Genomic DNA, 25,960 nt, shown 5'->3' with positions numbered 1-25,960 from the left:
TAATTCATTTCACCAATTCAAACAAAAACATGAACGAATAAAAAACTTAATTGTAATTTATTTGCAACTTTACATCGATTGTTTTTAGATTATCTATTTTTTTCAGGTTTGTTCAGAAAAGTTTTTGGCAACTGAATTATCTATCTAAAAAAATGTTTTAAAAAAATTGATGATCGATTTTTTATAGTCACTTTTTGTTCTTAAATTTTTTTTTTTTCAGTACAGGATCTCAAATTGAATTTTTTAAATGTTTTTTATAAAAGCTTAGACAGTTTTCTCAAATTCATCCCTTGACAACTTTTCTCTATCTTTTGTCATTATTTAGATGTATCGATTTATGAAAAAACAACTGCAGCTTTTTTCATAAGTTTTTACAGATAAATTTTCCAAAAAAAATAAAATCGCTGATTTTACGTATTTAGTTATTGATTTAACATCTTCAATAAAAAAAAATTAAAAATTTCCCGGTTTTATCACTTTTCCTATTATATCATGCCCAAAATCATCAGGGTGAGATATAACCGGGTGATTACTGTACTACTACTACTACTACTACTACTACTACTACTACTACTACTACTACTACTACTACTACTACTACTACTACTACTACTACTACTACTACTACTACTACTACTACTACTACTACTACTACTACTACTACTACTACTACTACTACTACTACTACTACTACTACTACTACTACTACTACTACTACTACTACTACTACTACTACTACTACTACTACTACTACTACTACTACTACTACTACTACTACTACTACTACTACTACTACTACTACTACTACTACTACTACTACTACTACTACTACTACTACTACTACTACTACTACTACTACTACTACTACTACTACTACTACTACTACTACTACTACTACTACTACTACTACTACTACTACTACTACTACTACTACTACTACTACTACTACTACTACTACTACTACTACTACTACTACTACTACTACTACTACTACTACTACTACTACTACTACTACTACTACTACTACTACTACTACTACTACTACTACTACTACTACTACTACTACTACTACTACTACTACTACTACTACTACTACTACTACTACTACTACTACTACTACTACTACTACTACTACTACTACTACTACTACTACTACTACTACTACTACTACTACTACTACTACTACTACTACTACTACTACTACTACTACTACTACTACTACTACTACTACTACTACTACTACTACTACTACTACTACTACTACTACTACTACTACTACTACTACTACTACTACTACTACTACTACTACTACTACTACTACTACTACTACTACTACTACTACTACTACTACTACTACTACTACTACTACTACTACTACTACTACTACTACTACTACTACTACTACTACTACTACTACTACTACTACTACTACTACTACTACTACTACTACTACTACTACTACTACTACTACTACTACTACTACTACTACTACTACTACTACTACTACTACTACTACTACTACTACTACTACTACTACTACTACTACTACTACTACTACTACTACTACTACTACTACTACTACTACTACTACTACTACTACTACTACTACTACTACTACTACTACTACTACTACTACTACTACTACTACTACTACTACTACTACTACTACTACTACTACTACTACTACTACTACTACTACTACTACTACTACTACTGCGCCGGCCACAGAGAAATAATATTTACATGGGCAAAACTCTCCGGCCCGGATACGCGTTTACACCGATGCATTATGCAGGACCATTCTATTCCCTCTTACCAACGCAGACACAAGGGGACACGACATTTCACGCCAATTTTCTCTTTGTTTTCGATGCGAGTGTTGTCTATTCAATAGAAAAATTGACAAAGTTTCATGCATCCAAAGCCATAATAATTTTTGCAAAATTTTCCTTACGAGTTTTTCACTAAATTTACAAATTTGATGCAAATTTTTAAACCGCAAATCTGTAGAAGATTTTTTCAAATTTAAAATACAGATTGAAATGTGGCATCTCTGGTCACAAGCACGAGAAAAAGCGAGAGTTACTTTCAGCTCCAATCAGTTGACAGTCGAAATTTCGCAACACTGATTCCCTTCTACCGCTTCTTGCTACAAATCAATCGGAAAACGAAAAAATTACAAGCAAAATGTCACTAACACTAATACTTATCTTGTGATCCTCGTCGTTCCCGTTCCTTATCAGAACTACTGTGTTAGTACGAGAAGCGTCGCACGGGAGATCAACGATCTTCCTGCACTCGTGCTTCTCTTGCTTTTTTTAATTAACCTTGCACTCACTCACACAGATTTATGGCAAGCGTTTGCGGGAAGAGCGCTCCACTACACTACAACTCCGTTGCCGGATATGATTATCACTTTCACCGGTAGTACGAAACCGCCTAATTTCGTATCACCTTTGTTGGCGCCAGCGTTGCAAATCGAGCGAGTAGCAAAACCTTTCTTCTCATTTCTGCTTGAGAACGAGACATATGCTACGCTTCTCAAGTCTTTTGCACACACGCTTTGGAGATACTCTTTCTTCTTCATGCATTTCCCTGAGTGGCAGCAAGCACGCACCGACACGAACAAACTCTTTCGTATTGTTACTCAGCTACCGTAAAAGAGTACACACCAGTTCGTGCTAGTGAGTAGGAGTACTCGACTAAATGGAAATTTTTTTCCTCTGAAACCATCGCAAAGCATCTTGAATCAATTGTCTTCGGCTGGTCGTTCTCGCGAGTTGGGGAGTAGGTATACACGAGTACACACGAGAAGAGTAGACAGGAGTGTGTGCATATGATCGCGGGAGTAAGAAAGAAAGCAGGAAAGAACGAGAAAATGCTTGATTGGAGAATTCTCTACTGTGTGAAAGCGGCGACACCGAGAACCTCACATGAGGTGTTGTATGCTGCTTACGAGCGAGACTAACAACACTGGTTGGCGCAGTCGAGAACAATAGCGGTCGATAGATTGGCCTGAAACTTTTGAAAAACGAACCGCAGTCGAGCGCACGCACCGAAATCCTTGAAATCAGAATATACTAATTCGCCGAAAAACGCAATTTCGTTATTCAAATCCAAGAATTAATATCTGGCAACAGTGCTGCTCAAAATTCATGTACTTCTGAGATTCCTTGATTATTTTTCTACAAAATGCAATTTATAGAATGTCAATTGATATATGATATCCTAATATATAAAACAACTTAGAAAAGATATATGCCTAAAACCAGAAAAAAATTGATTTTTTTCTCAAAAATGCTGTAACTTGTGTTTTGCTTATAATACTTCGGGGTGATAAGAGTTTTTCGTGAAAATTTTTCTAAGGAACATGATGGAATTATCAAATTTGTAATCATAATATACTCGTTTGCCGAAAAATGCAACTTAAAATTTCAAATGCACAATGCTGCTTCAAATTTATATTTTTTCGGATTCCTTGACTAATTTTCTTTAGTTATGCCATGATTGAAATGTTATGTCTGTTGTCATAATTAAAAGAAAATAACGACGAAAATTGTATACCACCAATGTGGAAAAAAAAATGCCAAAAATATGTTATATCAATATATCAAAATCAAATTTAAAAAATCGTCAAAAATGTGTCAAAAATATTAAAATTTTGAATTTAGATTGGACATTCCTATTATGATGATTTCCAGACGTTTTATACAAGACGTTTCATTTGTTTCAGTTAATTCATCGACTCATCCAATTGAGCGAAAATTGAAGTTTGCTTATCTGTATGAGCCTCTCCAGCTGGTCTCGAGGTACGATGCTGGCCTAACAAGCCAGTCATCGTAGGTTCGAGTCTTGACTCGGGAGAGACTGTTAGTGTCAGTAGGATCGTAGCGCTAGCCCCGCAATTGTCCTGTACACCTAACGGTTGGCTGCGAAGTCTGTGTTTAGTAAACAGAAGGTCAAGTTCCGAATCAGAATGTAGCACCAAGTATTTGCTTTGCTTTTATCTGTATGATTAGTTATTATCTTCCAAACACTTGCCTGTTAGGAAGATGCCAAGATCCATAAAATGGAAACCAAAGACGGACAAAATGCCATGATAGATGAATAACTGTTTTTTTTTTCCGATTCTGAGTGTATTCTACGTATCAAGTTTGTTCTGGCTCATTCTCTGTACACATATTTCAACTAAAGCTGATTTATTTATGTTTGCTTAATTTGAATCACGCTAATGTCTTTTTGTCTTGGCAACGTCGTAAACCCCCAGCAGTCTGCTCGTCTGTTGGAAGCCAACACGAGCACGAACGCGCGGTACTCGGAATTCTACGACCCAGTATAGCGCAGTAATACATGCTTTTGGGGAACAAAGAGAGCGCTACATTAGTTAAATGCATACATTCCACCAAAACAAATCATCGCACGGAAAGCAAACGTTCCTTTGTGTGTCTCTGCTGGCTGGCTGGTGTGTTATTACTTTTTGACGAGTGAATTATTTCTGCACTCTGCAAGGATGGACTGTGGAACGGGATGAGGGCAACTTTTATCCACTGGTACTTGAGCGGAGTCAGCAAACCAGAGCGCAACCATTGACTTTAATGCTGGAATTCTTTTCCCTGTGTCAGTGGTACTCATCCCGCGATGAGAGAAAAGAAACGAAAAAAATATGAAATAAAATTTCTCATTCTCGGTACTGCATGCTTATTAAGCGAAGGAAAATCTCCCCGATCTGACTGCATAAACATCACAGCATCAGCATTCCGAGCATGTCTGCAGTTGGAGCTCCGGCGGTGGTCCCAGAGGAGTGTCGAAGCAGTGAAGAGGTACTGCAGCAGCAGTCTGTCAGGGTCAAAGGCGTAAAATCCGTCCGTTCCGGGTTAGTGGTTCAGGGTCAACACCGCAGCTGGGTTTCGGATTCATTCACATTTGATGGCTTACGTACGAGCTGATGGTAAATTGAATCGCTGTGCGATGGAGTCGCCCGGTACTGGTGGAGACGTGAAGTACTTTTCAATCCAATTTACAATCAGCACCGGGGAATACGAATTACGACCCTTTCTTCTACTCCCTAAGATATGAAACATCGGGTATAATAATGATATCCAGAAGAGTGCATCATTATTTTAGAAAAGAAATAAAAAGATGTAACTGGCGCTCTACAATGAACAGCGAAACCCACCCGAGGGTGGGTTTGATCTAGTTGAAAGTTTTCCCGTTTTTTGTACTTTTATCATAATGCGAAGAGAAAAGCTTAAAAAGTTGCTGATTTCGTTCGATCTTGTTCCACATCATATTTTTATTACCATAAATTGTAAAAGCAGAAAGCAAACTTTTCACTCAATCGAATCCCCTCCGTTCCGGAACGGAACGAAGCGGTGTGCGCTAGTTATACGCTCCCGTGGGTCGAATCGAAGCCAGGGAAAAATATTCCAGCTGTTGGGGCATCAATATTTTACGGTGCAATGCACTTTATCGCTATCGAGCACCAAGTCCAGCAAGTCGCCATTCGAAAATGTTTTACCAGGAAAAACATAGTAGGTAGAAGCACAGCACAGATTGCGAAGAAAGAAATCTCGAATTCAGCTCCCTTTCGCAATCGATTAAAATTGAAGCACTGCTCGAAGTGCGCTTGTTTTCACTGAAGCCGTTTGTTTATTTCATAGTTGTAAAAATAAGAATAGACAGGAACATCAGCTGCTTTCTTACTTCGGTAAAACACTGTGAAGATCGATGTTTGCAAAAAAAGGGAAAAACATGCATGCAGATTTCCTTCGTTCTTGCAGCAATCGATTGGAAAATCATTTATGCATCTGTCCAAATGCAAGAAATTATATTATGATTATTCGAACTATTGTAAATTGTGTTGATTGATAGTTCGATGCTTGCTTTCTCTAGCACGGTCGACAGAGTTATATACCTAGTATGCACTATTTGGATTTGTATAAGAGCCTGTCCCTGCTCAAACCGATCCTTTTATTGTTAGATGGCTACTAGGATGGTCATAGTTATGGAGCCCCGGGTAGCATCGGGTACCAACAGCGGTATTGGCTGCAATGTCAGTGGTAGGTGCAGTGGAATTCTGATCATCCTACAAATAAGTTTACAGAATGACTAATATTAGAATGATTTCTCATTTAACTTAAAAGTCAACGTTCTCATTCGAAACAATAATATTTCACGAACAAGGGTTAGAGCAATTTAGTTGGAGATTGTAATGTACAGGTCTATTTACATTCAAATACTAACCCCAGTTCTGGCCAACGATAGTTAACTAAGCTTAGCTTAGAAGCAAACCCTTTTGTAGCTAGCCAAAAAGCATCTCGAACCCGAATGCAAATCTTTACTCCGCCCCCTTTAGTCTGTCGAAATCCAAAACCACTTACCGATTTACGATTGACTGACAGCGCTTCAGCAGTCGAACAACCCATTAGCAGTAGTTACGTAGCAATCGAACCGCAACACACCGCTTTAAATTGGGCTAAGAGGAGAGGAGGCTTAAAATGTAAAGGCTCTTCATTCTGCAGTTGACGCTCAACTGGGCTGGACGTTTGTTATTGAAAGCAGGAGGAGAGCAGCAGTCGATGCCAGGGGTGGGTTCGTGGAATCATGAAACCACACAGTTCCTGACCGGGAAAATTGCTACCCTCGCTACACGCTAATTTATTCTTTCCTGCTATTGTCGATGAAACTTGGAATTGGTCATTTTATTTCGTTCTCGGAAAATTGGTTAGTTATTGCGAACTGCAAAAACCCTGCCTGTACTTAGCTGTTTGGTAAACCAAATTTATCTTGTGTTTGTGTGTGTGTGGTTGTGTGTCAGACAACGTTAAATGAAATTGTCACGAATTAAATTATTCAAATGCGAAAAGTTGGCCCCGGTTTGTGCCGGCTGGAATTAAGTTTTCCTATTGTTGTTGTTACAGGCTTGAGCAACCTTTTCATCCACGTGGCACTCGTTGACTCCTTGACATTCCGACTCCGGCTGGAAAGTAGAAATTGCATGTCGTTTGTTGAAATCTAAATTTAAATGCTGCGCTTCGCAGCCCCTCAATTTTTTGTGGTAATTTTCCTTGCTTTATCCTTTGGCATTTTAAAACTCGCATTCACTTCCAACTAATACTTTGGATGAAAAGGATGCATATTTTACACCCAGAACAAAAAGGTACTTTTTGTTAGAAGTGAAACCTCTTAGAAAAAAAGCTGTGAAAAGTTCACACCACAGAACACAAAACAAAGACGTTAAAATAGCAGCCCAACATTGTCCAGTTTTTGTTGTACCCTTGAAAAAAGAAACTTTTTCAACAAAAACATAAAAAAGGATATTCACACCCAGTTGAAGACGTTGATTCTGTCCATTTACCACTTGAGCTGATTAAAATTTCCCTCATTGTCGAGTCAGCTCGAAGCCCGACCTCCCCCGAAAGGATATGACAAGGCAGCAGTTACTAATGGTGTTTATTACATTCTTGTTTTTCTTTCTCGGTCCCGATGCAGTCCCTACAAGCGAAGCTCTCGTTTAGTTCTAAGGAAATTGTTGCTTTATCATGTGCCTGGTGTAAATCATCATATCATAACAAGGAAGCATGCTTCAACCCGGAACGGATCGGCGAGGAGTGCACCCTTGGTAAGGAGCACAAAGCAGAATCAAAGACTTTGAAAGTGTTGTTTGATTGATTTCCTGCCATTCCTCCCCTCTAACAGGCACCCACCGGAGTATCGTTGTGCCACCGTCCTGGATCGTGAAGCTGCCCCGCAAGGGAAGCTTCAAGTCGTCGCTTCGGAAAACACCCCAAAAGAAGAAGAAGACTGGCAAAAAGGCGTCGGTTTCGAAGGAACCGCGAACCTTTGTGATCAAGCCCATTCCGACGGCAAACGTCACGCCGGTGCTGGTTTTTATCAATCCGAAATCCGGCGGTAATCAGGTGAGTTTTTTGTCGAAAAACCTTCTAGAAGAAAAAAATTATTAACAAAAACTTTTTTATTGTTTTCTCCTCATTCAAGGGTGCCAAATTGTTGCAAAAGTTCCAGTGGCTGCTAAATCCTCGGCAGGTATTCGACCTGACGCAAGGTGGACCAAAGATGGGGTATGTGCTGTGACTTCTACCGTACTGTTGGTTTCGAAACTATTTCAATTTTTGCTCCACGTATATTTCAGATTGGAAATGTTTCGCAAAGTGCCACAGCTCCGGGTGCTGGCCTGCGGTGGCGACGGAACTGTTGGCTGGGTCCTTTCGGTGCTCGACCAGATCAACTTTATACCGCCACCGGCGGTCGGAGTGTTGCCACTCGGTACCGGCAACGATCTGGCTCGGGCGCTCGGCTGGGGTGGTGTAAGTATACTCTGTTTCTCGAATTATGTATAAATATCAAGGTCAGTTTCATATTCTTACTAAACTACAATTCAAAGTTGTATCCTATCTGATACGAAACAAATTTCAATTCTAATCTAGAGTTCAGTTCGAACCCAATACTGAATTCAGTTTTATATTAAACTAGCTGACCTGGCAAACTTCGTACCGCCGTCATGAGTTTATTGATTGTTGTATTGCAAAAACTGAAATATCTAACTACTGCTAAAAAAACATACTCAAGATATGTTTTAGCTCTGATTTGTTTTTATTATTTCTCGATTTGTTTTTATTATTTTTTTTATATTTTTAGGGATTGGTTTTAAATTCAATTCTAGATATAACTGAAAATCTAATTATAAATACAAATTCAAATTAAATCCCAAATCAAATTTGAAATTTAATCGCAACCTGTATCTTCAATTTCCATTCAAAATCCAATACCAAATGTAACCTTAAATTTTTACCGATGTAAAGGTTGTTTAACCCTGAAAAGGTAATCATATTCCGGTATACATGAAAGGATAATCATGCGTCAAATTGACTCCCGACTTCCAAATGATTGGAAATGCATCTATTTGCTGAAACAAATTGACGCAGACTATTCTCCCAGGGCTAAATTATAAATTCAACCCATAATTTTGTTTGCTGTGTGTTTGTAGGTTAAAGTTGAATTTGAAATCCTTTTTCATCTTAGATCTCAGTCACAATTTTCTAAAACAAGTCCTAAGCTTTTAATCTCAAATATTGACAAATTTGAAAATTTCCAAATAATCTTAAAAGAAAAATCAATTTTTGATATCCGAACCAGATCCCAGATGTCATTTCGAAACATATTCCTTTCTTCAACTCCTAACCTCAAACACAATTTACAACAAGATCTTAACTACATTCCCAAATTTTTATTTCATTCCAATCTCAAGAACAACAAACAATAAAACCACACGCTTGATCGTTATTTCTATATTCAAATACGAATTTCAAATCTAATTAAATCCCAAATAAATTTTCAATACTTGTCCCAAGCACTATCTCGATTTCAATCCCAGTCTTGAATTAAATCCTAATTCTCATATGTAATGCAACTCTGAGTACTAAGCAATTTGGCATACAGTCCCAACTCCAATTAGAATGCTTATGCGAAATTCTATCCCGGTTCAAATCTTTTATCCAATTCGGAACCACATTAAATATATTTTGTAACTATTCTTGAACAGTTTTCGACAAAAGTACATGATTATATGCGAAAGACCATTTACCTTTAAATAAATGCAAACTATTGCTTTTTTGTGACCCTTTATTTCAACCCGAACAAAAATTAAGAAAAACCATTTCATTCATACTCAATCACTAAAAGACATGTTGTGGATACTCCCAGAGCCGGATTTAGGGGCTTCGGGGAAAAGTTATTTCCGTGGGGCCGTCTTTTCTTAGAAAAATTAAAGGTAAGATAATTTCAAATTTTAAAATGACTTCGCTTCGCTGGAAAAAGGTGACGAATAAAAAAAAAGTCCTCACTCTGTCTTCACGTCTGGCTCAGGACTAGGGGCGGCCCTCACGTCGGAAGGCCCGGAGCAAATCCTGGCCTGGATACTCCCATTGATGTAACTTAAAATGTGATACAATGGAGAATAATCTTGAAAAATTACAAAAAATAACTGTTGACTTTAAAAGCCATTCGATGTCAAAGGGTTTTAGCAAGGGTTTGTTCTCAAACTCCTCACTTTCCTTTTTTTTGTGTGGTGCTTACTGACTAACTCTTGACAAAATTAGTCTCTCTTATGATAAAGAGCAAATTTTCATAAGTTCGTTTTACTTAATCCCTAATCCAATCCAAAATTAAATCTTAATCTTTTTCACATTTTTATTATATTTTTTGATACTAGAAAAATTAAGTAGATTCAATAAAATACCATTCTGATTATGAATAGTAGTAATTGTAGTTTTATATGGAATTTAAAATTCATAAAAAAAATTAATTCAATTGTAACGCCACATCGAATCTCAGGTTTAATTCCTAAAACAAATCCAATCTGATTGATGAATCCATTTTCTTCTCCAATCCCTTATCGAATTCAAATTGAAAAAAAAAAAATCCAGTATTCCGATTCCCAATACAAACCAAAATCCGATCCTCATAAAAAAACCGCCATCAACATAATCTCATACCCTGTTCCAAGATAATTCTAATTCCAATCCCGAACAAAATTTTGAGATGTTATGTTTTTTCGTTGAAAGTGCTTAACCCTAGAACTCGTGCCTCAATGGGCTTTAACTTTTTTTTTCCCACGGCAGATTTTTTTTGGCCCCATAGTAACTTTTTCTCGACTCTTCGAGACCTTCCGAACCATATATAACACATCGGTATACAACTGAATACCAAGTTTCATACATTTTTGCCCAATCTCCTTTCAGATTCCAATCCCAATCCTGTATCGGATTCCAATTTTAATTGTGAATGCAATTCTAAGTCTAATTTTAAATCCAATGCATATCGAATCCAGAACGTCAAACTCTAAGTTCCGAATCGAATAGTTAATCCGAATTGAAAATGAACCTCTGAATTCATTCTCTAGTTTATTTATAAACCCAAGTCTCAGTACAATTCCGAATCTCATTCCGAGTTGTGCTCTCGTCGTGTTCGGTCGCAATTTTATTTCGATCTCGATAGTGCCGACCAGTAATCCGCCTTCAATGTCACCGTGCATTGTGTCGCGTGTGCACTGCTGCTCGTTGCCGTCGTCTATTGAAGACAAAAGAAAGCATCTTCGCCTTTTGCTACCGTACGCCACAGACTCAGGCGTTGTGTCGCTACTGTGAGAGATCCAGTACTCGGCGCACTGCTGTTTGGCTGTATTGGTGCTGCTGTGTGGCTGGAACGGCTGCAGCTTTTGCTACCGGATTCTTGTGTGAAGGACTGGAGATTGGCATCGCCCGTGCGCTGATTGTGGTGGAGAGCGGCTGCAGAAGCTAAGTAGTTTTTTTTCTTGTTTTTTTTTTCTACAATATTATCTGCTGATTGGCATTTTGCGTGTGTGGCTCACGCGTCCAACATGGATGACGAACGCGGGGATGGAAACCCGCTCGTTCTACCGCCTAGCCCTCCCGGATACAAAGTTCCAAGGGTTAAAAATGGAGCCCCGCAGGAAGCTACCCATCGGCTTAAGCAGTATCCGGAGGGCAAAGCTGGTATTGGGGCTGTATTTCCGGCCGAAAGTTAAAGCATTAAACACAATGCAAATTTGTAGGGATCTGGCACGGTTTACAACCGTGACTGGAATAACTAAAGTACGCCCGAATAAACTGCGTATTTTGGTGCCCGACCTCAAGCAAGCAAACGAGATTGCTGCTTGTGAGCTCTTCACGCGGGAGTACCACGTGTACATTCCAGCTCGCGTAGTTGAGATTGACGGTGTGGTCAGCGTATCGAGTCTGACTGTCGAGGACCTGTTGAAGGCTAGAAAAGGCCTGTTCAAGGATTCTAGCCTTCCAACAGCCAAGATACTTGAATGTAAGCAATTACATTCAGTATCGCTCGACAAGGGTGTAAAAACTTACACCCCATCAGACTCTTTTCGCGTGACTTTCGCCGGGTCTGCTCTGCCGAGCTTTGTGCTCGTGGATAAGGTGCGTCTACCCGTGCGCTTGTTTGTACCGCGGGTAATGAATTGCCTCAAGTGCAAACAGTTGGGCCATACGGCCTCCCACTGTGGCAATAAAGCACGTTGTGGCAAGTGCGGAGAGCAACATGCGGATGACGCCTGTAATAAGGGTGCTGAAAAGTGCCTTTATTGTGGGCAAACTCCGCATGAGCTGTCTGCATGTCCCGCGTACAAACAGCGCCAAGACAAGATCAAGCGGTCTCTGAAAGAGCGCTCTAAGCGCACTTTCGCAGGAATGCTCAAAGAGGCCGCTGCCACCAAACTGGTTTCCCCGAATCTCTTCGAGGTCTTGCCATCCGATGAGTCTGATTCTGACGATTCAGTTGGGGAATCTTCTTTTGTTGAACCCGGGAAATCTAGGAAGAGGAAAAACCTTTCTTCTCCTAGGCTTCCTAGGAAAGGACAGAGAAGGTCTCCATCTGAAGTGACTGATACTAAGAAACTAAGAAGTGCTGTAGAAAATCCAAAGAAAACTCCTCCGGTATTGGCAAAATTAAATTCAAGTAAGGAGTTTCCGGCATTTCCAGAAACATAAAAAAACCAACTGTTCCTTCTTTTTCGTCCAAGATTCAGCCAGAATCTGGACTGTTGAAGTTTTTAGATATCGTGGACTGGATTTTTGAAAATTTTAACATAACTGATCCTCTTAAAAGTCTTCTGCTGGCATTTCTACCAACAGTTAAAACGTTTTTGAAGCAATTGACTGCGAAATGGCCCCTCATTGCAGCGATCGTATCCTTCGATGGCTAATTCATCGGCTGAGATGAAGGATTCTATCTCTATTTTCATCCCCAAAATTGATTCATTTAAAGTTATGATTAATAATCATAAATGCGATGCATTATCCCTCTGTGAAACTTGGCTCACTTCAAATGTAGATCTTAACTTCCATGATTTTAATATAATTCGCCTTGACCGAGACACCCCTTACGGAGGAGTACTTCTAGGGATTAAGAGGTGCTATTCTTTCTATCGTATTAACCTCCCCTCGGTCCCAGGCGTCGAAGCTGTCGCATGTCAAATGACAATACAAGGTAAAGAGCTTTGTATTGCCTCAATATATATTCCTCCCAGAGCACAGGTTGGGCAACGGCTGCTCTTTGATTTAATAGAACTTCTTCCCTCACCACGTTTGATTTTGGGAGATTTAAACTCTCACGGCGTGGCTTGGGTTCCCCTTCTAATGATAACCGTTCCTCTTTGATCTATAACCTCTGCGACGACTTCGACATGACAATATTAAACAACGGGGATATGACACGCGTTCCGAAACCTCCAACGCGCCCCAGTGCTTTAGATTTATCTTTATGTTCAACATCGCTACGGTTGGATTGCATATGGAAGGTAGTCCTTGATCCCCACGGTAGCGATCATTTGCCTATCCAAATTTCAATTTATAATGGTTCAATTCGCACGCGATCAGTTGATATTCCGTATTACCTCACACGGAATATCGATTGGAAGTTATACGAGGAAATGATTTCAGAAGCTGTCGAGTCGATTCAACATCACCCACCACTTGAAGAATACACCCTCCACGCGGGCTTGATTCTCGACGCCGCGTTGCAAGCCCAAACGAAGAAATATCCCGGCGTGACGATCAAAGAACGGCCTCCCACTCCATGGTGGGACAAAGAGTCCTCCGATGTCTACACGGAAAAATCCGACGCGTTTAAGGCCTTCTTTCGGGTGAAACGTAAACCCGACGACTTTAAGCGGTATTTGGAGCTTGAGACCAAGTTTAAAAGCTTGGTCCGAGCAAAGAAACGCGGATATTGGCGTCGGTTCGTAAACGAAACGTCGGAGGAGACATCGATGAGCACTCTTTGGAACACAGCCCGAAGAATGCGGAATCGCGTAACGGTCAAAGAAAGCGAGGAGTCTTCAAGTCGGTGGATATTGATTTTGCCAGGAAAGTATGTCCGGACTCTGTTCCTAAGCAAAACTTTGTTCGCGATACGTCTCCGGGTCACGACGCGATAGAATCACCTTTTACGATGGCAGAATTTTCAGTTGCCCTCCTGTCCTGTAACAATAACGCGCCTGGGTTAGATAGAATCAAATTCAACTTGTTGAAGAATCTACCCGGCAATGCCAAGAGGCGCTTGTTGAACTTGTTCAATAAGTTCCTGGAGCAAAACATTGTACCGCAGGATTGGAGGCAAGTGAAGGTGATCGCCATCCAAAAACCAGGGAAACCAGCTTCTGATCACAACTCTTATAGGCCGATTGCAATGCTATCCTGTATCCGGAAATTGATGGAAAAAATGATACTCCGTCGAATCAAATGGTCTACTATCAGATACTCAATTTGGCTTTCGCCGTGCCGAAGGGACGAATGATTGTCTTGCGTTGCTTTCAACAGATATTCAGCTGGCGTATGCTCGCAAAGAACAAATGGCGTCTGCGTTCTTGGCTATTAAGGGAGCTTTTGATTCCGTTTCTATTGACATTCTTTCGGGTAAACTCCGACAAGGATTTTCACCACTTTTAAACAATTTTTTGCATAATTTGTTGTCCGAAAAGCATATGCCATTTACGCATGGTGATTTGGCAACTTTTCGCATTAGCTACATGGGTCTTCCCCAGGGCTCATGTTTAAGCCCCCTTCTTTACAACTTTTATGTAAATGACATCGACGAATGTCTGGCAAATTCATGCACGATAAGACAACTTGCAGACGACAGTGTAATCTCTGTTACAGGAGCCAAAGCTGCCGATTTGCAAGGACCATTGCAAGATACCTTGGACAATTTGTCTGCTTGGGCTTTACAGCTAGGTATCGAATTCTCTCCGGAGAAGACTGAGATAGTAGTTTTTTCTAGGAAGCATGAACCTGCTTAGCTTGAAACACAATTAATGGGTAAAACGATTTCTCAGGTTTTGGTACACAAATATCTTGGTATTTGGTTCGACTCTAAAGGCACCTGGGGTTGTCACGTGAGGTATCTGATGAAAAAATGTCAACAAAGAGTGAATTTTCTTCGTACAATAACCGGACAATGGTGGGGAGCCCATCCAGGAGATCTTATAAGGCTTTACCAAACAACGATATAGTCTGTTATTGCGTACGGGTGTTTCTGCTTCCGCAAACACACATTTGATCAAACTGGAGCGAATACAATATCGTTATTTGCGTATCGCGTATCGTCCCGTTTATACCGGGACATCGTAAAGTCAATGGCTTCGCAGTGTTGATTATAAGAATTCATCATACTATTTTTAGGTCCATTTTTTGCGTATTCCGTACGATGATGGTTAAGAGCAAATAAACTACGGTGTCGAAGTTATCGAATGGGTGCATAAAAGTTCAATTTAGAAAGTAGTACTGCTGAGTCAACGTTCTGCGAAACGATATCGTTTACAAATGAAGCCATCGCGTACTCTCGCCGTTCTTTTAATGTTTGAATGTCAATCAACATGCAGCGTGCTTCATATGACGGAAGACGATGTGCGGTCCAACCTAGCTTACGAAGAGCATATAGTAGAAATTGCTTTTGTACTGATTCTATTCTTTCTTCATGTACGCCAGGACGAGGAGACCACACAATGCTACAGTATTCCAGTATTGACCTCACATAGGCAATATACAAAGTTTTGATAGTGTACGGGTCTTGAAAATTGTAGCAGAAGCGTTTGATGAACCCTAACATGTTGTTTGCCTTGTGTATGATAGTGTTATAGTGGTCGATGAAATTAAGTTTAGAATCTAAGATTATTCCTAAATCCCTAACTTTATCACATTTCTTCACATTCTGATCCCCTAATGCAATTACAATTTTGGGCGTTGTTAGTTTTCTGCTAAAGGATATTACATTGCATTTTTTTACATTTAATTCAAGTAGGCTTTTCTTACACCAGATGTAAAATGTGTGGATTTCATTCTGAAATACATTGATGTCTTCTTGACTTTGTATTTCCAAAAACAGCTTCATGTCGTCGGCATATATTAGAACTTTAATATTTTTGAGGATGAAGGAAATGTCGTTTACGTACAACATAAAAAGAAGTGGTCCTAAGTGGGAGCCTTGGGGAACACCTGAAGTAACTTGAATGGGATTTAATTTTTTTACATTAAATTTTATTATTTGTTGCCTGTTTGTTAAATATGATTCAAGCCACTTCAGGAGACCAGACTCAATTCCAATTTTTTGCAGTTTAAAAAGTAGCATTGGTATGTCAATACGATCAATTGCTTTGCTAAAGTCTGTATAGAGAGCTTCAACATGGTTCCCATTATCCATTGCATTCAATGAGTAATCTACGAATTCAAGTAAATTTGTGGATGTAGAGCGGCCTTTGAAGAAGCCGAGTTGTTTGTCAGTTATTCGATTTTTGACTTGAGCAAATATCTTTTCATTGACAATTGCCTCAAAGAGTTTTGGAATGCAAGAGATAATAGCGATTCCACGATAATTACGTATGTCAGATTTTCGCCCAGATTTGAAAATAGGCACTAAAAATGAGCTTTTCCATATTGACAGCAATGTTTCTTGGATATTCTGGATAAAATACAAAATAATCGCGGTCGCGATTTTCTTCGGAAAATGTGGTATAGATTTCTTGGAAAAATTTTGCAAAGAGATTGCAATTTTTCTCCGAGTTATCACCAACATGTTCATCGAGTTGCATTATTGATGGAAAATTGTCTGGTTTTAGTTTTGTTTTGACGTAATTGGAGAAGTTCTTTGGACAAGACTTAATTTCTAGTTCAGTTTTTGCATTGAATTCTTCAAATGCATCACTGATGGCAAAGTTCAGTTGAACACATATTTACAAGTAAATTACTAGATTTTCACTGCTATTGTGTTTTTTGAAAATTTTGTGGGCTTTTTGTTTGCGGTTTTTTAAATTTTTTATTTGTTTGTTAAACCAGACTGGATGTTTAGTGTTAGCGTGGCGTCGTTTTTTCTTCAATGGAATCTCTTGAGAGATGATGTCCCATACGATGTCCAATCGACCCATACGATGAGTTTGGAGGTCTTAGCTGGAGTTCTACCATTGAAAAACCGCTTCTGGAGCCTGTCTTCTCGTATTCTTATCAAATGTGAGGTCTTGAACCGTCCTGTGATTGAAAATTTTGAAAGGTTAATCGAACTTAATTCTCAAACCCGTTTTATGACATTGTATTTCAATCACATGTCCCAAAATATTAACCTTCCTTCGAATATTCCAAATCGTGTCAACTTATCAAATACTTCTGATTCTTCTGTGTTTTTCGATACAGCCATGATAGAAGAAACTCGTGGAATCCCGGATCATTTACGCGTGCGGCAGATCCCCAAAATATTTTCCAATAAATATCGAAACATCAACTGCGACAATATGTTCTACACTGACGGATCACTTCTCGATGGGTCCACTGGCTTCGGTATCTTCAAAAACAATTTAACCGTCTCCCATAAGCTCGATAATCCTGCTTCTGTTTACGTCGCAGAATTGGCTGCAATTCAGTATACCTTAGGGATTATTGTAAAAATGCCCACGGACCATTACTTCATCTTTACGGACAGTCTCAGTTCTATTGAGGCTCTCCGATCGATGAAGGATGTAAGGCACTCTCCGTATTTCCTGGGGAAAATACGGGAACATCTGAGTGAGTCAGATTACCTTAGTGTGGGTCCCTTCTCATTGTTCCATTCCGGGCAATGAGAAAGCGGACACTTTTGCTAAGGTGGGCGCAACAAACGGTGATATTTACAACAGACCAATTGCCTACAATGAGTTTTTAAATTTTTCACGTCAGAATACACTTATCAATTGGCAGGCCTCGTGGGATAAGGGAGAACTGGGGAGGTTGCTACACAGCATCATCCCCAAGGTTTCCACCAAACCTTGGTTTCGGGGGTTGGATGTAGGACGAGATTTCATTCGCATTGGGCTGGCGAGCGGTAATCATTGTGTTCGTGGATTGGTGTACCAAGACATTGAACACGTGGTTTGGGTGTGTGCTGAATTCCGCGGCGCCAGATATCTACTTTTGGATACCCTCAGGGCCCGAGGAATACAGCCCTATGTGCCAGTTCGTGATATCCTCGCTCAGCGAAACTTGCCATACATGCTACTTGTTTATAGCTACTTGAAGAGTCCATTTAACAGCGAAACGAATCTCGGATAAAAAAAAACCATGTTAGTTTTAGTAATAGATTTAGTTTCAGCTCGTCGGCAGCGAGGATAAAAAATTTGCCTTTGTATTGTGCCGTGTCAAATAAATGTTGTGTGAACAAAAAAAAAATTATTCAAACTTGGTATTGTACTAGCCAAGAGTAGTCATCTGGATTTAGAATGGTGTTTGAGGTTAGATTCTGGCTTCTGTGTAACACCGGTTTCAAAAAACTCATACTGAATGGTACACGAATGCACCTCAGAAACGAAGGGAATAATATTAACAAGAGGAACTGTGTTAAGGAGTGTCATTTTAAATTCCAAGTTCATTTAAATAAATTTATAAGGAAAGTCAGAAAACAAATTTCTTACAAAAATTAATTATGGCATGAAGTTATTTTTATGTAAATGTAGTTGACTTTTAACTCCAGACGTAAACTGGTTTTTTACTAAATTTTTCAAATTTTGTTTATGTGATTTTATTTATGTTTGATTTATTATTATTAATTTTTGCTCAACTTTGAAATTTGTTTTGATTGTTTTAAATTTTTTCATTTTTATCTGTTTTTTATATTCTTTTATTTATAATATTTTTTTTGGTATTTGTTTTTTTCCTTTGATTCATATAATTTTTTTTAAGTTCCTTTCTTTTATTTTATGAAGCGATTATGGAACGTCTATAGATTACGCAGAATAAGAACAAATATTGAGCGGGGGCCTAGTGTGGTTGGTAACGTCTCCGTCAACCACGCTCGACGCCTGGGTTCGAATCCCACCGCCGACATAGGTGTCGATGGTTGTGAGGTGGCGTGATCCACTCACAACCAACCCAACTGGTCTAGATTCAATCCTAGCCGACACCGGGAGATTTTCTGAGGCGAAAAATCTCTGGGATCACGCCTTCCATCGCATGAGGAAGTAAAGCCGTTGGCGCCGGTCCGTTAATAAACGGGTCGTGAGTTAGGGTCCTGGGTGTGTAGTCGCCTCCCTGGGCGTCGGTGATTGGCCACAACAGTGGCGGAACTAGACCGACGGAAAATAAACGAGAATTAAAAAAAAAAAAAAAGAACAAATATTTTCGAAACCCTCTTCTTTTGTCCTCAGAATTTTTCGCATGGGTGGCAACACTTCATCAGAAATACCTCCCTCGCTTCTTTTCAAGCGTATTTTATGGACGTTTTCTGACGGCGTTTTAGTTTTAGAATTTTTTTTCAAATGTGATTTGAAATAAAAAAAAATTCCACTATAAAAGAGGAATCCAAAATGATATTTCAATCGAGTCCGATCTATATGTGAATACAATGACGTTTCGATTATACCACGATCAAAAGTTGGGGTGTTCGTGTGAATCTTTTTTAACGAGTAATAAGTTCGAATGAGAAAGGCTGGGTCTCACCGCTAGGTGGATTAATTTGGGTTTTTTATCATCGTTTTTTAAATAATTAAAATTGTTACTAATTAAAAAGATTGTCAATCTAGCTGCACTGCGCAGAGCAGCACATTCGCGCATGCGCTGGTTAACAATTGTCATAGCAACACATTCGTGTTTGCGCTGGTCAACAATTGTCAAAATTTTTGTAAAACGTAGCGTTGTTTTAATTTTACATTGCTCCGAAAAAAAACTTCTAGGATGCCTCAGATCCGGAAAAATAAAAACCTAATTCCATGTCAAGCCTCTTGGTCTGGAAACCAAAATGGCACCTAAAACAGTAAATCAATGCAAAGCGAATGTGCTGTGGAATGCACTACAAAATAAAACTGCAATCAGCAAACCACTTTCGTGCAATGTCGTTTGCGCCTGAATAAATAGCAACCGGGAGTTTTCCACTAACGATCGGGTAGAATTAACCGGTCACGTACCGGTACATCAAACGAAGCGCATATTTGCGGCCACAAAAATGGCACAAGCAAATTCCGCAGAAAAAAAAATCAACAACTAGTCATCGCAACAGAATCGCAATTATCAACCAAGCTGCTCAAGCTTTTGATGTTTATCGCCGGTATAAATTCCGAGGCTCTTTCCGTCCCGTTAGCCAGCCAGCGAGCAGCACAGGAGATGCTTTCCTAATGTCGGGTGTGGGAGGGGGTGGGGAAGGGGAACAAAATCGAGTCTGGGCGGGTGGGATTCTCTGGATGTCATCAATGCCGACCACGGACTGGTCTGTGCACTGTGTCTGTGTACTTTTATGTAATGGAAACTCAAAAAGCCATTCTAACGACGATGACGACGACGGGAAAAACGTGTTCAGCGAAAGGATGTCACACATGCGTCCTTGTGACCAGAAATGTAATAATATTTGATTTGAAGAGATAAAAATAAATTGATTGAAAACTTGATTGCTCTGAACGCGTTTTCCCCCCCAGACGGAGTTAAATCGAACGAGTAAATCGAGTCATTGCGAGCGCCTGACGGTTCAATTAAAATCTTTCCAGGGCTACACGGACGAACCGATTGGGAAAATTCTGGCCAACATCGGTAACTCCGATACGGTGCTGCTCGATCGATGGAACCTCAAAGTGGACCCGAATCCGGCCGTCGCGAACGCTGACGATGGCAAGGACAATTTGCCGCTGAACGTGGTGAACAATTACTTCTCGCTTGGCGTCGACGCTCACATCGCGCTGGAGTTTCACGAGGCCAGAGGTAAGCGTTGCATTTGGGCTTGCATTTTTATTGGTTTTTATTGTTCGTTCTTTTTGCAGAGGCGCATCCGGAAAAGTTTAACTCCCGACTGCGGAACAAAATGTTCTACGGTCAGATGGGTGGTAAGGATTTGCTGAAACGTAAGTGGAAGGGACTGGCGGAGTTTGTTACGCTGGAGTGCGACGGCAAGGATCTCACATCGAAGCTGAAGGAGCACAAGGTGCACGCGATAGTATTTCTGAACATTCCAAGGTAAGTATTTTTTATTATGAAAACAATGGGAAACGTTAAACAAAATACTTACATTTTCATAGCTACGGTGGCGGCACCCACCCGTGGAACAAATCCGGTGGCCAGTACGATCCGGCCACCGACGATGGGCTAATCGAAGTTGTAGGACTAACCACCTATCAATTACCGCTGCTGCAGGCCGGCGGCCATGGGACGTGCATTGCCCAGTGCAAATCGGCCAAGATTGTCACCTCGAAGACGATCCCGATGCAGGTTGACGGCGAAGCGTGCAAGCTGAAGCCGTCCATCATCGAACTGACCCTACTGAACAAGGCTGTGATGCTGGCGAAACGGAAACCCGGAAGGGCGAACGTGCCGTATGTTTCCCCCCTATCTCACACTCTCTCATTTCATTACTCATCTAATTTTTTTTTTGCTCGCAGACAAGAAAAACTGGAATCTCTCAACATTACCCTTATGAAGATCATGATGTACGACTACGAGCAGAACCACTACGATAAGGATTTGCTGAAGCAGTCGGCCGTCAATCTGGGCACGCTGGATGTGCCCGTAACGGATCTCGAGCAAGTTCGAGTTCTGATCAACAAATACTGCGAGGAGCAACCGGACAGTCCGAAGTTGTCCCCGGATTGGTGCTTTATCGATTGTAAAATTCCCTTTTCTCAAGCATCCGAGGAGAAATTTACTTTTTTTTGCATCCCAAAACAGCTTGCACGGCGGAACGATTCTTCCGGGTGGACCGAGCGCAGGAGAATCTCCACTTTATCACCGACATCGCCACGGACTGTATCTTTGTGTTGGACCAGGAATGTGCAACACTACCGCAAACGCCCGAGGATGAGAACGCGATGCGCGCCATTCCGCCCCACCTGAGTAGCAGCTTGGAGTCAAGCGATCGGGACTCCAGGGATGGAACACCACAGTCACCGGGTGTGAAGTTCTTCAACCGGTCACTGTCAGGACCGGGCTCGGGTACCCTATCGCCGGCACTAGACATTCCATCGCGGAAAAGTAAGGCAAAACCTTATCAGTGGACACTTTTTTCGAAGGATTCTAACTATTTTATTTAATTTCCGACAGGTTCGCAAGGTTCCCAAGGCTCGCGGGGGAGTCCAAAGGACGTCGGTTCGGGATCTGGTGGCGGTCTCGGTAATGGCCAGAGTCTCGATCAACTAGTCAACTTCAAAAGGTTTGATTTCAGCTTTTTTTTCTAAGCTTTTCAATTTCATTTTACTTCTAATTCAATCCTATTTTTTCTTATATATTCTCCACACATTCACCTTCATAGAAATAATTGAAAGCAAAGCAACTGCCACGTGTCATGTTTGCTCTTCATTAGAAGCGAAATTCAAATGATGTTTACACACTCGACTTTCGTTCCTTCGCCTTAGACGGCTGCCGGTAGAAAAGTAAACTTCAAAGGTGCTTTACTCTCAAAGTGCCATCGCGCTCTTTTTTTTTCTTTTACACGTGCTTTTGAAGCTTGTTTTGCAACCGGCAGACCTGTAGGACGGCGGAAGAAAAAAAAAAACGACACGCAGCAGTCATCTTGCCACCCCCACCCTCTTTTTGTACGGATTTTCATTCAAGCTTGCAACGCATCTTTCAGCGAAATAAACGCTTCCACTAATCTCTTCAATAGCTAACATATTTATATCTTCTATACACCACCTCTCTCTCTTTCTCTTTCTTTATTTTACCTCTCACCTCCGCAAACAACCAACCAACCAAACAAAATATGTGCACGAAACTTGTTCACTCTATCAACAACCAAATGAACGAACGTACGAAAAAAATCGACCTAAAATATCTCCTCACCTACGCGCCGTAAACAAAAAAAAAACGAAAAACCGCGTTCAGCTTCCACGAGCGATTGTTCGGCTTGAATGAAGACGCCTTCGGATTCAGGTGATTATTTACTATTCGTTCAGCTTCCCCGCCGTCGACGTTCAGGCCTCCCGAGTCGCCGCCAAGCGACGCCAAGCCTCCTGTTCCTTTTCGATGTGCGCTTCTAGATTCGTAGATTTCGTTGTTAAATGGGCAGCGCTTGTGTTTTGTTTTTGTGTAAAAAAATCGCTTGCATCTGTGAGGAGTTGACGCTCAAAGGTTCTGGGTAGAGTCCAAATTTTGTCTCAATTGTGCTACAAATGTGAATTATTGCTATATTTTCCATGTTAGGTTTAAATAAAATAAAAGTTTATTTCATCAGATGAATCTCATTTGAAAAAGCTGTAATGTCGTTAATTTTTCATTTTTTTTTTACATTGCTCATAAAAATCTTAAAATTGTAAATAAAATAGGGGAACTGCTCCATTATTCATCTCAGCCCGTATATTCATCTCATTCAACATGTAAACACAATTGAAAACAGGAAAAAACGCATATTTTCTTCTTAAACCAATATGCTAATCCATGGAATGGATTCTTCTTAGTTCACTTTAGATTTCTGATTAAGTAGAAACCTCAAGAACTCACTTAAAAGCTCTAAATTTGATATAATAGTCAGGCATCTGCACTCGAAAACTCATTTATTTCAATCACCTACCTCAGAAAACATAATCCGCGCATTGTTCTGTACGGCTACAACGGGACTCGTTCAGCAGCCAACCAATGTTTTTCTCATCACTAGCGGATCATTTTTTATTTTAATCACTAAACAAAATCACTCACTACACTAAGAAGACTTAAATCTTTTAAACGTTCATCTCAAATTTCCAAAAACCAGCTTGAATTAGCAGAAATATATGAGATGAGTTTCTACAATTCATAAATTTCAACTGTATGTATTTTCATCTCTTTTCACTGCCTCGAAGAAAATAAAAAGTTGCCAAATCGGTTTCTGTTAATACGAACAAATCATGCTGAAAATGTTGAATTATTCCGACATAATTGATATAAATGGACAGCACTGCAGTGGTTACCTAGGTTACCATATTTGCACGTGAACAACTACAGCGGATATCTAGGTAACCTACTACGACGCGCTGCGGTTAAGTTTATTCATGATAATGTGATTCATTCATGATTAACAGTGCATTGACAGTGTGATGAAAATGGGGGCGTCGTGAGATGAATAATTGATTTAAGTTTCGAGGTGGATATGGAAGCGTTGTGCAAAATGGTTTGTTTTACAAAATTCAGGATAAATCTAGCTAAATTTACTAAATATACAATACTGAACGATTCTATAAGAGCACGTAAGCGTATTTTGTTTATTTGTTAAACGATTTCATGAAAATATGTTGTTTAATCAGTGCATTCTTCGTGAATATCGGCTTAATGAGATGAATAATGGAGCAGTTCCCCTACAACAAATGCTGAGAATATTAAAGATGTCAAAAAACACCGCCGAAAGACGTCAAACATGTCAGAACGTAAAAACATTTGAATAATCAAAAAATTAACACGAATTTACACAGCATATGGACATCAAAACTTGTCAAATAAACCATCGAAAAATGAAACAAGAGTTGTAAATGTTGAAAAGCTTCAGAAGTTTCACGAAGTACAAAAAAACAAAACATGTTGAAAAAAATATCTCAAACCATCGAAAATTGAAATAAAATAAAAAAAGGACAATATCTTAATTATCAGAAATGTAATATTAAGTAAAATAAATGTCGATCGCGTAAAATCATGCAGCAATGTGAATGTAACGGGAATTCACAACAACCAGATCGCTTCATAGAGTATTGGAACAAACCCCATCCCACAGTGGTTTAAAACGCGAGAAACGTGATCGTCAGCCTTTTGAGTATGAAAATGCCATTTGAATGCTATTGTGTATTGGACAAAGTTTGTGTAGATCGTAAGGGGCATCTTTTGATGCAAATAAATTTTTGATTAATTCACTTAAAAGTGAGATAAAATTTTTATTTTTTTATTTACTAATCCAATCAAAACGAAGTCTTCAACAAAATTGTAGATAATCTTATGTAGAAAAACTTTGCTTAAGACACTTTGATTCTATCTCTTGAAAATCGACCACATACAGGTAGTTTTATACACAGACATTCTAAATGTTTCTAAAAATCGAAACATACTAAATAACTTTTTCTGATGTGATTTTAGAGGCCTACTATGTTCTAGACATTTGTTCATATTTATAAAGTACATCATTTTGTCGAACATACCTTGGGCAAATTTTCAACTTTTTTATAGGGTTTAGAACATTTTTGATAAAAAAATGCACTTTTTCAAACTGAAATTTCTCGAAAAGCTGCAAAAATAACAGTCTTCACTCGAAAGATGGGGATAAGTACTAGGTTTCCTAGGTGGTTCCACTTGTTTCTTGCAGTCCCTTAAAGCCTTGGGCGTGGGTGAAAAAAAATATTTTTTTAGTTTCTCTATCTTTCGAGTGAAGACTGTTGTTTTTGCAGCTTTTAGCAGTTTTTCGATAAATTTTAGTTTGAAAAAGTGCATTTTTTATCTAAAATGTCCTAAACCCTATAAAAAAGTTGAGAATTCGCCCAAGGTATGTTCGGTAGAATGATGTAATTCATAAATATGAAAAAATGTCTTGAACAAAGTAGGCCTCTGAAATCACATCAGAAATAGTTTTTTGGTATTTTTCGATTTTTAGAAACTTTTAGAATGTTTGTGTATAAAACTACCTGTATGTGCTCGATTTTCAAGAGATAGAATCAAAGTGTCTTGAGCAAAGTTTTTCTACATAAGATTGTCTACAATTTTGCTGAAGACCTCATTTTGATTTGATAAGTAAATAAAAAAATAAAAAATTTATCTCACTTTTAGGTGAATTAATCAAAAATTTATTTGCATCAAAAGATGCCCCTTAAGATGTACAAAAACTTTGTCGAATACACTATAGCATTTGAATGGCATTTTCATACTCAAAAGGCTGACGATCACGGTTTTCGCGTTTTAAACCACTGTGCATCCCCCCAAAAAATTTGACATTATCTGGAATACGCAGATATGTCGTGTTTCCG

At 39.4% G+C, this 25,960-nt stretch overlaps 1 protein-coding gene across 5 annotated transcripts in view; it reads left to right on the top strand.

Annotated features, from left to right (window-relative positions):
* The window catches only part of LOC129718983 (eye-specific diacylglycerol kinase), a 431,099-nt gene that overhangs the window by 380,165 nt on the left and 24,974 nt on the right, over positions 1-25,960 (top strand). For 4 of the 5 annotated variants that reach the window (XM_055670277.1, XM_055670276.1, XM_055670279.1 and 1 more), the window contains 11 exons: positions 7,492-7,621; positions 7,699-7,919; positions 7,999-8,081; positions 8,153-8,327; positions 20,546-20,756; positions 20,816-21,008; positions 21,071-21,364; positions 21,431-21,654; positions 21,717-22,019; positions 22,089-22,197; positions 22,869-22,916. In XM_055670277.1, the coding sequence (XP_055526252.1) occupies positions 7,492-7,621; positions 7,699-7,919; positions 7,999-8,081; positions 8,153-8,327; positions 20,546-20,756; positions 20,816-21,008; positions 21,071-21,364; positions 21,431-21,654; positions 21,717-22,019; positions 22,089-22,197; positions 22,869-22,916 (1,991 nt within the window). The remainder of the gene's footprint in view (positions 1-7,491; positions 7,622-7,698; positions 7,920-7,998; positions 8,082-8,152; positions 8,328-20,545; positions 20,757-20,815; positions 21,009-21,070; positions 21,365-21,430; positions 21,655-21,716; positions 22,020-22,088; positions 22,198-22,868; positions 22,917-25,960) is intronic. The other variant, XM_055670281.1, reaches the window with a different exon arrangement.

Source organism: Wyeomyia smithii, chromosome 1, assembly GCF_029784165.1.
Source record: "Wyeomyia smithii strain HCP4-BCI-WySm-NY-G18 chromosome 1, ASM2978416v1, whole genome shotgun sequence".
Classification (NCBI taxonomy): domain Eukaryota; kingdom Metazoa; phylum Arthropoda; class Insecta; order Diptera; family Culicidae; genus Wyeomyia; species Wyeomyia smithii.
The sequence above is the reverse complement of the archived record's forward strand: the minus strand, read 5'-3'. Positions and strand labels throughout refer to the sequence as shown.